The sequence below is a fragment of the Simochromis diagramma genome, unplaced genomic scaffold (genome assembly GCF_900408965.1).
Source record: "Simochromis diagramma unplaced genomic scaffold, fSimDia1.1 OVJJ01000816.1, whole genome shotgun sequence".
NCBI lineage: Eukaryota > Metazoa > Chordata > Actinopteri > Cichliformes > Cichlidae > Simochromis > Simochromis diagramma.
In genome coordinates this window covers 19444790-19458934 of record NW_024386908.1, presented here as the reverse complement: position 1 = coordinate 19458934, position 14145 = coordinate 19444790, and the positions used below count along the sequence as shown (strand labels likewise).

At 39.7% G+C, this 14145-nt stretch overlaps 1 protein-coding gene across 1 annotated transcript in view; it reads right to left on the bottom strand.

The window, feature by feature from the left end:
- The window catches only part of LOC120736018 (thyrotropin-releasing hormone-degrading ectoenzyme-like), a 258235-nt gene that overhangs the window by 103982 nt on the left and 140108 nt on the right, over window positions 1-14145 (bottom strand). Inside the window, exon 5 of the mRNA XM_040035942.1 lies at window positions 9076-9230. Coding sequence (XP_039891876.1) covers window positions 9076-9230 — 155 coding nt within the window. The remainder of the gene's footprint in view (window positions 1-9075; window positions 9231-14145) is intronic.

Here is a 14145-nt window from a genome sequence, read left to right as displayed (position 1 = left end):
AAAACTTCCTTTTAACAGGACGAAAGCTGTACACATACATGTAGCGTCACTGTCACGCACTACACATCACACACATTCACTTTTCCTGAAATCTATCGGTCCACCCGTTGGCAGGCGATTGCTAGGCAACATGATGATTTACTAATATAGATTAAAAAAGAAATTTGAGGGGCCTTATATGCTCCTGTCCTGTCCAAGTTTGGGCAGTCACTTCCTGACTGTGTAGACAGAGTTCATGGACAGGCAAGCTAAAGTTTCATGGTGGTGTTTTATTGTGAGTTTTAGGTGGGGAACAAAAAGGACAAAGTGTTTATTTCCAGCATAATTCCAGAAATACTTCACTCTTTGTAATGATATGTACCTTCTCATACTCCGGTACAGTCTGGAAAGATAATTATTTTCTTTTAAAAAGGCAAATTATGCATTATGATTAGAATTAGACGTTTATTCTTTGCACATAACAGGTCAATAACAGCTAAACCTTCCACTAAAAGTCTATTTTCCAATTAAACTCTTTCTGACTCAACCAGCTGATTATTGAAAGCTTCAGACAACTTTCTCTCTTCTTTTGTAAGCCTCTCTGCATATTTGCATGCGTTTGAGAGAGATAAATGGCTTCAGGATGAAATGGAGTGCAAAGCTGCAGACAAAACACTACTTTATCATTTTCCTTTCTTCTCACTTGCTCCTCTAAACTAACAAACCAGAAGAAGAAAGATGCACAAAAAAGTGAAAAAATACCAAAACAAAAGAAAAAAAAACATCAGTACTACATTTTTTATGACATGTCCAATAATATTTATGACTTAATATACTGTACACATCACATATTACAGCTTAACATTGTTATTCATTCTGTTTCTTTGCTTCACACCAGCAGCAGCCTGAAGGCAGCGTTCATCAAGACTGAGCACAGAGAAATGTCGGTATGAGGCCATATCCTGAAGGAAATTAAATAGAAGCAAGCCGTTTCTCCATCAGGCAGAGGCACCACAATATTTATAGCAGAGCCTTTTATTTTCATCATCAAAATCACCCCATATTACATGAACAGTTCAGTTTGGACACACTTCATCCAAATTTTATGGTTTTGAGATATTCTAATACTTCTGCTGCCACTCCAATAAAGAGGACATCAATTTCAGGCATTTAATTACCCATGAAATATTATTCATCCAGTGTACTGGAGGTAGATATAGTTCATGGATTACTTCAGGTCATGTTCACAAAAACGAATAAACACGTACTTTACATTAAATCTTAAGACTACAGCATATAATGTTACTTCAGACAGTTACAGCTCAGCTCTCTTAGATGTATAAAGCTCAACAGCATCAAGAAGATCTTAATTAAAAATGAGAACTTCAAGGATTAGAAGCCTCCAATTTTTTTTTAATTTTGATCATTGGAAGATAACAGGCTGTTCTCTGCTCCTCAGTAAAATTCATACTCAGCCTCGCACTGTAAATACAGCAATGTTATTTCATTTAACTGTGTTACATTGTTTTGGTGTACTTATACTGAGTTGTTTACACTATAGCTGTTCATCCTTGTTTGAATTCATCATTTCCATGTGGCATGTTTAAGTAAGGAACAGTTCTGAAATTACAAACACAAAGAATCATGGGACTATTATTTTTTTTACTTCTAGCAGTGCCAGGTGATTGGCACACCATCTTTGCATTTACTAATGAACTTCTGTTATTCTGTAGTGTGCTGGGACCTAGGAGACACACACACACACTGAAGTCCCACAGCTGGTGCTGCACACAAAACCAGAAGGAGAAGCTGAGAATCCCAGGCTTCCCTCACCCCAGCCGCCTCTTCCACCTCATCCAGGGGAACACAGAGTCATTCCCAAACCAGCTGAGAGTTATAATCTTGTCAGTGAATCCTGGTCTGTCCTGGGGCCTCCTTCTGGTAAGACATGCCCAAAACACCACAATCAGAGGCATCTGTGAGGTATCCTAGCCAGACGCCCAGACCACCTGAACTGCCTCCTTTGTAAAGAGGTGGCTTTACTCAGAGACTCTTCCAAATGACTGAACTTCTCACCCCTGAGAGCCCAGCCACCCTTTGAAGGAAACCTATATCTAGAATCTTATAGTTTTGGTCACTACACAGAGCTTGTGACCGTAGGTGAGGGTAGTAAAGGAGATTGTAGACTAAGTCACCAACTTCGCTTTACCCTATGCTCTGTCATAAAAGATGCTCCAATCTCATGGTCCCTTCTTCAGTCATTCATAAACAAGACCCTGGAAGCTGGAGGTCCCCACCTGATGAAGCCAACCCCTGGCTAATCATAGTTAAGTTTTAATACTTTTATCATTTCAGGTTCATAAACTCAATCTGTTGAAGTTGAACTACTCTATTGTAGAGAAGAGCTCATTCATTGGATATACTATGTTAAGTTCATGTGACTTCATTTGCTGGAATACTACACAAAAAAAGTATAGCTCACGCCTCTTAAATTGGCCTTAAATTTTGACTGATAATGAGTTGTCCCTATTCCATAATGTGAAGGGGGTGTTAGAGTAATGCAAATGCAAATGTCTCTTCTTCCTCAGAAGACTTAGAGATTTCTATCTGCCGCTGAGGGTGCTTAAGAACTTTTACTCCTGCACCATCGAGAGCATCCTGACGGGAAACATCTGCACCTGGTATGGGAACAGCACCAAACAAGACAGACGAGCTCTTCAAAGAGTGGTGTACTCGGCCAAACACGTTATTCACTCTGAGCTTCCCGACTTGCAGTCTGTCTACACTAAGAGGTGCAAGACAAAAGCCAGGAAGATTATTAAATATCTCTCCTATCCCAACAATGGACTCTTCTCACTGTTGACGTCTGGGAAGCGCTTCTGCTCCCTTAAACCTCTCGAGGCAGGCGTTGCCGATTTGCAACAGTTAAAAACTAACAACCTGATTATTATGAGGTTTTTTTTACTCAGAAGTACCACTGCAGGATGTGCATTAGCAACAAAAAGTTTAATTTGAGCCTGAGAGGGTTAAGGCCAAAACAGAGAGAATGAGGAGCTTCTTCCGTCAGGTTATTCAGTCTCTGAACCAGGTGCAGGACTGTAGGACTGGACTCTCTCATACATCACAACACTGCACATGCACTCTAATAACAATACCTCAGTAACTTGTTATTCCACTGTAAACTGCTACTTTCCACACTTTGCACAATTTTTATAATTTCTTAAATTTGTTTATTTGCACAAATTTATTTTAAATTTAACTTTAATTCTTAATTCAGACTTTCCTTCTTAGGTTAAATTCTTAATTTATTTTGTACATCTTTTAGACCTTACTTCGATGTTCATTTTATATCTATTTTGTAGCTTTATTCCTTTTTTTGTAAATATTTTACTGTAGTTTTATTGTTGGGCATTGCACAGCAACAAGGATTTCACTGCATCTTGTACTGTGCATGATTGTGTATGTGAGAAATAAAATTTGAATTTGAATTTGATGAGGTTTGTGTCATCAGTGGTGACAGCCCTAACCCTAGTGCACCAAGGAGGCTCCAGCAGTCTGAGCTTTATTAAACTGCTCTCTCAAGTGTTGGCCATCAGACAACAAAGAAAATAAAACCTTTAACTGATATAAAATGATTTATTTTTAATTTTTTTTCCCCAAAAAGTCTATTTTAGCTTTTTTCCAGAACATACAGTTTTGTTTAAGGTGAGTTAGACCTCTGAAGGTTTAAGAGTCTGGGATCTGAAAGGTCAATAACAATGTAGAGCAAAAGATGTGTGTATATCTATAGTAAAGCTATAGAGTTACTAAAAGGCCTTCAGTTGTAAGTAGCCAATAAAACAATCCATAGAGTTGATAATGACTCCCCACATAGCAGACAGGTTTGGCCCAGATCTGGTGTCAAGCTGGCACTGCTGGCTGACTTCTGGCATGGTAAGTGGCATGTCATCCAGATATGGGCCAGGCCTGGCATAGATGGCACTGTTTATGTGATGGCATGCCACATCTGGCCCGATTATGGTTTGGTGTATGTGGCGCAGCCTCATAGAAAACAGGTCTGGCTCAGATCTGGCATCAAGCTGGCACTTTTGACTGACTGGTGTCATGGCAAGGTGTATGTCAACCAGATGTCGGCCACGTCTGGCAATAATAGCACTGTTTATGTTCCTATTTTCCTATTTTAGTTAGAAGACCCAAATGCTATGTTACAATACTATACTGCTATGGTAGCCAACGTTTCAAATGCAGGTTTGACAGGTTTGTGACTTTACACTTTATCCAAAACCTAGTGAAGTTTCCTCATGTTTACCACTGGGTGGCTGTAGCTCAGGAGGTATAGCGGGTCACCTACTGATCGGACGGTTAGTGGTTCGATCCCTGGCTTCTCCAGTCTGAATGTCAAGAATGTATGAATGTAGTTAGGAAGCACTCAGTTTAGAGAAAGTGTGTGAATGTGGCATGTTGAATAGAGCACTTTGAGTGATTTGCGAGAGCAGAAAAGCACTATATAAGAATCAGTCCATTCACTGTCTGAACAGAGTTTCATTGTGTTACTTTCGCACTATTATGTTTCAGCACATGTTGTTATTACATGGCTTGATTAAGGTGCACATTAGGCTGACATCTGGGGCCAGAGCTGAGACTGTTCTGGGCCAGCACGGGGCCAGCAGTGTGTCTGCAACTGGCCCGTGGCTGCACACAACTTACACATGGCACACATACCGCAAAGAATGATGGCCCTTTGTGTAGATGACCTCTGGCAATCCTGATGTGGGCCACCACAGGACCACCAGTGTGTCTGCAACTGGCCTTGTGCTGGCCCATGTGTGGGCCACCTCTGGCAAACCAGATCTGGGCCACCAAAGGGCCGTCATTGTGCGGGCCAAGTGTAAGCACATTGTGTGGGCCAGATCTGGGCCTTACCAATTTTGCTATTTGGGTAGCAAAGTCTGGTATATATCCAGTGAGCTGAGAAAATTAACTGCTTAACTTCCCCAGGTATTAATAAAGTATTCTGATTCTGATGATTGAATAACAATGTTTGATTATTGGTTTTCTTTCAGTAATGTTGGAGGATCTTTGCAATGCATAACAGCCTCATGATGACCACTGCTATAAACCGGTAACACAAAGTTGCCCATAGTCTGATAGACTGGTGACCTGGTGCACACCACCTTTTGCCCTTCAGCAGCTGGGATAAGCTCCGGTGCCCACACCCTGCCACCCTGAATCACATAAGCATATTATTGATGGATAGATAGACAAAACATAAAACACTTGCATATATTTTTTCACTCTTCTCTTTTGAAGAAACACCTCTGCAATGTACATAAAACTCTGCAACACTGTACGGTGCTTAAATTTTAGTTTTTGCTGTCATTATCTTACAGGTGAAATCTCATCAGTGTCTGCTAATGCTAATTCTTTAAGTTTACATCTATCTTTATATGGTTACCCGGATTAATATAAATGTTGAATATGTTCCTAGTTTAAACTGGAGATTTTGAAAAGAACACTTCCTGGATGCTGAGTGTGTAAAAAGCAAATGTTGTAGGTCTGTATAAAGCTCACTGGTAAATGAGAATAAGGCTGAATGTTTTGGGTATTTTTTACAGAGCTCTGTTCTCTTTCTGTCTTTGTTCATCTTTTCGTATCCTTTATTCTTCTTTAACGGATGTCGTTTCCATTCTTTCTCTCCATCACTTTGTTTCTGCGCCTCTTTGTTTCTCCGTCTCCTACGCTCTACTTTTTTTCTCTCTCTCTCCGTCTCATACTACGTCTGTCTTCGCTGTTTAAGCTTGTTCGCCTGGTCACACTCCCTCCCTCTTTCTCTTTTCTGACTAAAACCTTTAAATTTCCTTCTGCTTCATCGTGTTTGTCTGCTCGTCACGTATTTGATGTCATACTGTAAAAACAGGATCATCCTCTCTGCTTTTGTTGTTGCCCGGGGAAATTTGTAACACGCACACACAAACACAGAGCTCATTGGTGTAGCCGTTGAAGTCATTTTGACTTCTGTCACATTTGGTGTGTTCATAACCAGACCATTTGCATTTGTTAGAGGAAAATTTATTTTTTAATTTTTACCTTGTGTTTCATGTCAATGTTCACTATTAATTTTATTTCCCTTTTTCATGTCAGACTGATGCAGTTGAATATAAAAGACCACTAGTGATATCGCAGCAGCTCATGGGTTCGGGCTGAGCCACAGGGGTTTGTTTCAGTCTCAGCACGATAACATATCAACAAATTTAGCCTCTGTAGGTGGGTCACTTTCTCTGAAGGAACATTTGTATCTTATGAACATTATTTAAACCCTCATGCTGGTGTGCCGCCCTGCCTGCATGAGTGGTGAGAAATGTACAAGACCTCTGAGCTAAATCCTGAGCAGCTTTCAGAAATACACAGACACATAAACTATAACAAGTCTGATACCCACAAACAGCCTGTTTTCCTTTGCAAAGGCTGCAGAGTCCTTTGAAAGTCACAAGACATTTTTAACATGCACCTGGATGTTCATGAAGTCGAACAAAAAATGGGAAATATTGCATTTATATGTTAAACACATTTTCAGTAAATTGATTGATATAGTTTTTAGAGCTTTTAGTTCTTCTTTTCAGACTACAAGACATAAAATGTCCAAAATTCACAAAAATCTAATTTTCTAAATACACTTTCATTTATTAATAAACAAATTTTACAAAATGCAAACAAAATATTAGTTTTGATGACCAAAATAGATACATTTTTAAAATTAAAGCATAATCCAAAACATTTCTTGCTGACCAAGAAAGAAGCCCCTGCTTCAAAGTTCACCCTTTCAGGCTCAACTAGAATGCCTACTTAGACAAGCCAAATGGCTACAGTTTCAAATTATGTTTGGAGGAGTAAAGGTGAGGCTTTTAAACCTATGAACACTGTACCAACTGGCAAGCATGATGGTGGTAGCGTCATGCTCAGGGCTGTTTTGTTACCAGTGCAGTACATTACACAAAATGATTGAAATAATAAAGAAGAACTAGCTCCAAATTCTTCACCTTCATTTCATATCAGTAGCTAGAAGATTGAAAGTTATACACAGTTCTGTGTCCAGCAGGACAATGATTAGAAACACATATGAAAACTGGTTTTGGAATGGATAAAACAGGCAAACAGTTTCTGGAACTCGCGTTCCCAAAGCACAGACCTCAAACCTACTGAAAATTGTGTATTGTGTATTAATCTTTAAAGCCGTGTCTGTGGAAGGAAAACAGCCAGTTTAAGCAAGATCTCTATATAATTCCTGAGTCGAATTATCTGTAAGCCACTTTGCAACCCACCTTCACCCCAACTCTTTGTTTCATGCTGATGTCATGTCATGCCATTCTGACTTAATGGCTTATCTGTTATTGTTCCCTGCATGAGGCTTTTCATGTAAGAACATTGACAAGCTCCCTCAACAGATGGGAAGAGAAAAAAAAATCATATTTTCTTCTCATCTCTTCACCATCAGTCCACCTACAGTGTTTTGTGTACTTAATTGAGATATATGGTTGCAATCCTCATAAGCAACAAAACAAGACAAACCGAGTCTAATGAAGAATGAAGTTTTAAGAATTATTTGCACAATACATATAATTCATACCATAATAAATGAACAGCAGGTGATGACAATTCTTAGATATACTCAAATCATTTGTTTTATTAGTATTTCAGTGTTATTTGTGTCCTTTCTTGCATATCAGACACACCTGGTCCTCAACAGGTGTGGTGACATTTAATGTTGTTTTTCCAGAAGTAAGCTACCAATTACTGACCAGTCTGCACTCATTTTAACTTCCAACAGCTGTGAGTGTCTTTTGCACATCAGATTTACATAATTCTGTGCTAACAGGTTAACCCGAGCCACCAGTTTGAGTCTAGTGGTTCAATTTTATTTCACTAAGACAAGCAATCCAGCATAGTCAGCTTCTGTCAGCCTGAATCTATGGCTTATGTGACAAAATACCACATTATAGCAGAATGAGACACTAATGAACAGACATGTGACTAAGCTCACAGTGAATGCATTTAAATGAAAGAAAATTCTGTTCTGTGTCTGCCAACAGTTCAAGGAATGAATGAACTCAGTTTATAACAAAATTGTCACCACCTGCTGTTTTCTTTTTGGTTTTAGGGGATTTTTTGTTTTGTTTTTTTTACATCAAACCCATCATTTTGTGTGCTTGTGCTCCATTTTCACATGAGGTTGCATTAATTACATCTTCGGCGAAAAGTGTGAAGCCCACATATTGAGTATGAAACATCTTTAATTCGAGTGGGCATGTCCTTAACTTGGCTCTGTCAGCCAGCGTGAATCCCTCCATATTTCAATTGCAAGTATACAAATGATTTTTTATTGCATTCATTCAACTTTAGTAAAGTTTTATGACTAATATAGTCAGGGGAACCTTATTCTTCTAAAACCAGAATTACATGATCCCAGCTATCACAATCTCTTCAGCAAATGCCTCCTGTCAGACTCAATAATACATACATTTTAAAAAGGATTTATATATTCTCTCTCTTATACTCTGCATCCAAATAATCTGCTCTCATCCATCATTTCTAGTTGATCTAAATTCACTTCAGTCAGATAAAAAGGTTTAAATTTATGAAAATAATCTTTTTTCTTTTCAAGGAGTAGCTATTAAACAGGTGGTGAGGACATCAAACATTTTTAGGAAACATCTTTAGGACAATGAACAGGTGAAATTATGCAGTTATCATAGATTATGTAGTCTAAAGAGTAGGAAAATGTGATTTATGGGGCTTACAGATGTATTGTTTCTGCACCATTTGTACAAAAATGTGTCCAGACAGAGTAAACATTTCTGAAGAGATTATTTTGTGCAAACTATTATATTGTGTAACCAATACTCATAATCCTAGTTAGTAAGTATTTATGGATCATGTTAAGAAATCAGTTACAATCAATGATCTCCAATCATATGAAATTTTACAGTCTGAATAATACCTTTCTTAAATGACATTATAGTATATATTCTATAGTATATTCACAATCCTTCGCAGTATGAATGGTAGTATAATGTCTGAGCCATCAGGTACGTTGCCTACCTGGTGACAAATCTCGTGGACTACCACCATGGTGAGTTCCATCTGATAGGATGAGGACGACACGTCTGCGTCCAACAGGATCTTCTGCTCCACGAAGACGCTCAGGCCCCAGTTCTCCATGGCGGCGTAGGGGTGTTTGGGCACAGCCAACAAGTCTGTAAACCAATCACGACAACAACAACACATTACGGCTTTTCAACACATGCTGAATGTTTTCCTGCATTAATAAACTCTCAGCAAGATTCCACCACTTAAATAACAGGAGGCGATCGCTGTGACAGAATGACTGCTGGCATCGGTGCGGTTCCCATTTCGGGTTAAAATTAAACTCATGAGTCATTTTAACTATGTGCCAAAGGAGCCTTTCATCCACACAACATAGATATATGGATTTTTCAAGATATAACTCTACATATATCTGTATGAGAGAGAAGCAGTCCGAGAGAGAGATCAGCTGAGATGTAACAAAAACGAGTAAATGTAGAGAAATGTCCTTTGGGTGGGGAAACTTGGGTTGTTTTTCAGAAAAGGCATTTCTCTCCAGTGAATGAGTGACCGGTTCAGGTCTTAATTTAAATTTAAAATCACAAACTTCTGGCATTTCAGCTGCAGCGACCTTCGTCAGAGGATCACTTGCAGACAACAGGAGACATTATTATTTCCTCTGAGAAGGAAAAGTTAAGGACAAAATAATACCTCAGTCATAAAGAGGAGCAGAAATGAGCAAAGAATTACATGAAATTTACCAAAAGTATTCTCTTCATGAATTAAACAGTATTAAACTAGATGCCTTCCCTTCCCCCGAGTCACCTCAGGTTAGGTCACATGTGGGTAGGGCAAGATTTCATATTGGTTTCACTCTTAACCCACAGTGATAGTAATGACCCATAGTTTTTTTCATACTGTGGGCCCCTATTGATTATATTACCATATGATCAATAGTGAGCCAACAACCTTCAAAACCACCTCCAAAGGGGATAACCCCCACTAGGGGTTAAATACTTTCAACTTTTTGTCTGTAGAACCGAGGAAGCTTCTTGAACGGGACCCAAAACATCTTCACAAATCTAAAGATGTCCAGTTTTTTTCTAAACTCTGAGACAACCACCAGAATGGAAAATGGACACATTCACCTTCAAAGTACAATTTGCGTGTTTGGAAATGTGTTGATTTCAATGTAAGATGCAACTTTTACTTTGATGGCAAGCAGTCTCTATTTCTCCTTTGATGATGATTTTTCACTTCCCACAGTTTTGTGAAAACTGTCTGGTGTGTCTTTGCAGTGTTTCCGTATTTTAGATAAAATAAGGAAAAAATAAGTATAATAGAGCCACTGTAATGGCATGTACTGTGGAAGAAAAGGCGGGGATAATATTTGCAATATGAAAATAAAACAGTCCAAACAAAAAGCAACAATCTGGCAAAAACAGAGAAACAGGACTGTAAAAACACAGAAAGAATTAAACTGAAGACAAGTGAAACTAATAAGGGTGAAGAGCACAATCATAATCGCGGGAAGAAAGAAACAAGAAAAAGGAGGTAAATGCAGACAAATTCCTCACTTTGTCTACTCTAAGTGGAGAAGAGGAGGATATTAGAAGGGAGATTAGAGGAGGCAACAAACATCTAACAAAATGAAGAATTCATATTGCAGAGCTGTGAAAGCGATGTCGATTAAACATGACGTGTGGCACAGATGCATCATCTGTCTGTTCTGTGTTACAGCCTTTTGCTCTACTTTGTTTTCTCTGTCAAACGAACCTAACACTGTTCATGACAAGTTATATATTTACTTTAAATTAATGCTGTGTCAAGAATATATAGCTATGATGAGTATTGAATCCCATATTCATCACATCAGCAAACAGCGACAGGTAGATAGTTTGACTGATCATCTTCTAACCAATACAAATTATGAAGACACATCGTTTACAGAGTCTTACTTCTTTCATGGTTCTTAAGACTTTTTCCTTATATTTATTTGTGGACCTTCTGTTGCCTTGCTTGTCCCTCCTCCTGATGGAGTATGCAGCAGCCAAAAACTGCAGTTACTCGAATGCCCACTAGAGGCCACCTCCAAAAGAGTCGATCTCCATAGACTTCCATGTCAAAATGTTCAAATTTAGAGCAGAAAACACTTGGTTCAAGTTGTGTGTGTGCTTTCTTTTTTTAATTGATATTTTTTTAATGCAACCCAGGTTTATAATTATGATCATGGTTGCTTTCATCAGCACCTGTAGTAAGCACCTGTCACTGAACTGGACCTCTTAACATCTGACTTCTGGGTATTGGTTTAAATTTTTGTACTGCTTTGAGGTATCTGTGTTACTATGGTACTATGGTGCGTTACTAATATTGATAGACCTCAGAGTATTCAAACGAAAGTTAATAACTGATCAAATAAATGTCCAGGGGAGTTTCAAGATAGTTTCCAACAGGTGATAACTGCTTCTAGAAGGGCTCTGACATTTACAGTTCACCAAGACTTTTCCTTCTCATCCACATAGGGTCATTTCTGTCTCAAAAAACAGAAGAAAAAAAGCTTCTAAAACACAAATTCTGAAGCTACAAAATGCAGAATCCAGAATGCAATGAGTGACATCACAGCATCTACATCCATCTTTCATATACAGAATATGTAACTATTCCCAGGGATTCTGAGGACAGATTAAATTTTTTTTATTTAATTCAAACAATAAAAGATATTTTAATGAAATAAAAGGCTGAATCAATGTTTCCCCGCATTAAAAGCTTCAGGGCGCACCTTCTGCCTCAGTTTGCACCTTTTTGATGTTGTTCCATCACACGGACAGAAGTCACACTGTCAACAACACTTGAGCAAAACAGGACATCAGTGCTCTTCGGCAGCTGTCGCTCATCACATGATCTGAGGGTTATTGCTGGTGCTCTCACTCGGAGGTAGCAGCACATGCACAGAGGCAAATGTTTGCACACACTCATGTGAAACCTGTTGTCGGAGCAGTTTCAGAGCTAGAAACACTCCTGCTGGGAGTTCTCACACATCCACACGTTGCCACTGATATCTATCTGCTGGGTTTGTTGTGGAGTGTCTGAGTGCCTTCCTCTGTAATCACAGCCCAAAGGACAAGCAACTCAACTTTGGTGGACTGCTTTAAGTGAAGCCAGATTACAGGTGTTTAAGTGTAATCTTGTATTATGGTACCCGCAGTGACTTAGTGATATTCGATAAACTCTACAATCTGCAGCACATATTGTAAACAGCTTAAAGGATTACTTTATAAAGGGTTCTTTACCGAGTGGCCCAAATGCAATGTTGATTTAATCGCTGCTGCTCTCAGAGAGGTGTTACCGAGGCATGTGCAAACATTCCTGAGGATGCTTTAATGTCTCCCATGACCTCTTCTGTGCAATCTCCAACACCCTGATGTTGTTTTGAAGTGCTCATGCTAAAGATAAGCAAAGTGTTTTCAACCTGTACATGGATGAAGATGTTTCTAATCAAGTACAAGCACCTGGTTATAAATGTCAGAGAGCTGAGGTATGAATACAGATTAGCAATGATGATATTTGGATAGCCTTGGGCACATTCACAAACCGACTCTTAGTGGGTTACTAACGCTGCGTGGGTGTTGCAAAACACGGAAGCTGTCTGTAGATAGTGCTCAGTATCAGCCCGGGGTGTAAAGTTAAGAGATATTTGAGGAAACACGCATAACAGAAGTTAACAGAAAAATAAAGAGGATTTAACGGGAGGCTGTTTGATGATACAATGCAAGTACTGCTTTCTCTTTGATGGATAGATTTATGTGGGAGAAATGGCCGGTTAATTCCATTAAAATGAATCCTTTAAAACACTGATCTGAGGATTTTTTTTTCCTCTAAAGTAAATCCTAACATCTGCATATTTTCTGTGCTCCTTATCTTTGTTTTATGTATTATCCTACACTCACTCTGGGAAAACAACAGTTGGAGATCACGACGAGGCCAAATATGTTGCAACCATGTACAACAAACAAAGAGATTTCTCCACATAGTTAAAAAAAATTCTTAACTATGCATTTTTTTTTTTTTTTTTTTTTTTTTTTTTTGTGTCCCGTTTGGATCTATAGCCATCAGAATTGTTGTCTTAAGGCCAAGAAAGATGCCAAGCGGATTTATTTTACCAAGTGGATCGTCATGGCCTTGCCATATTGGTCCATTTGATTGACCTTTATTATAACTATGAATTTATTTTATTTTCAGTTGCTACAAACGGGACAGACATGACTGGAGGATAGGACAGGGAGAAAGAATGAAAGAAAGAGAGGGAGAGAAAGAAAACCAAATGGGAGAAGAGACGGTGAGAAGGGGGGGAAGAAAGAAAAAAAAAAAAAAAAAAGAACAAAACTCCTGGGTCACCTGTATGGAGAAAAAAAACAGAAGAGAAAGCAAACAACAAAGAGCAACATAATAAATAAAAAAAAAACGGCACCATCACAATAAACTAGCTAGCAGTAGATATCAGTAGATACTAAATAATAAACGATATTGTGCAGCACGCAAGATAGACAGCGCACAATGTGCTTTGAGGCAGCAGCCAAGAAAGCTATGTCAGGTTGGGTATCAGACGCCACCTCTCTGGGGACATCTCAGGCCCTCCAAGGTTTGGAGGCCTATCTCCACCCACCACCACTTCCCCTGCCAGTGGCGGACTCCCTCAGGTGTCGGTGCGTTGGTGGTTCTTTGTGTCTGGGGGTGGGCGTCCGGGTACACACCGGCTCACTCCTTGGCGGCCGCTTATCGGGGCCTGGAGCCTGGGGCTCGCTCGGGCCACTTCGGAGGTGGGGTGCCCCCGGCCTCTCGGCCTGGGGCTCGGTCACTCAGGCACAGCTGGCTGCCGGCGGAGCTCACGGGCGCGTCACTGCAACTCCCCCTGGCTTCTGCTCCGCGGCTGCTGAGTGAGCCCTCATCTGGGACTCTCCTCAGCTCTTACTGGGACAGTGGCGCGGCTGCCCCTCTGTTGGTCTTCCTTGGTCTCTTGTGTTCTGGGGGCCTCTGGATGTCTGGAGTTTTGATCTCCTCCATACCTGCTTCATACCCTGGAGGACG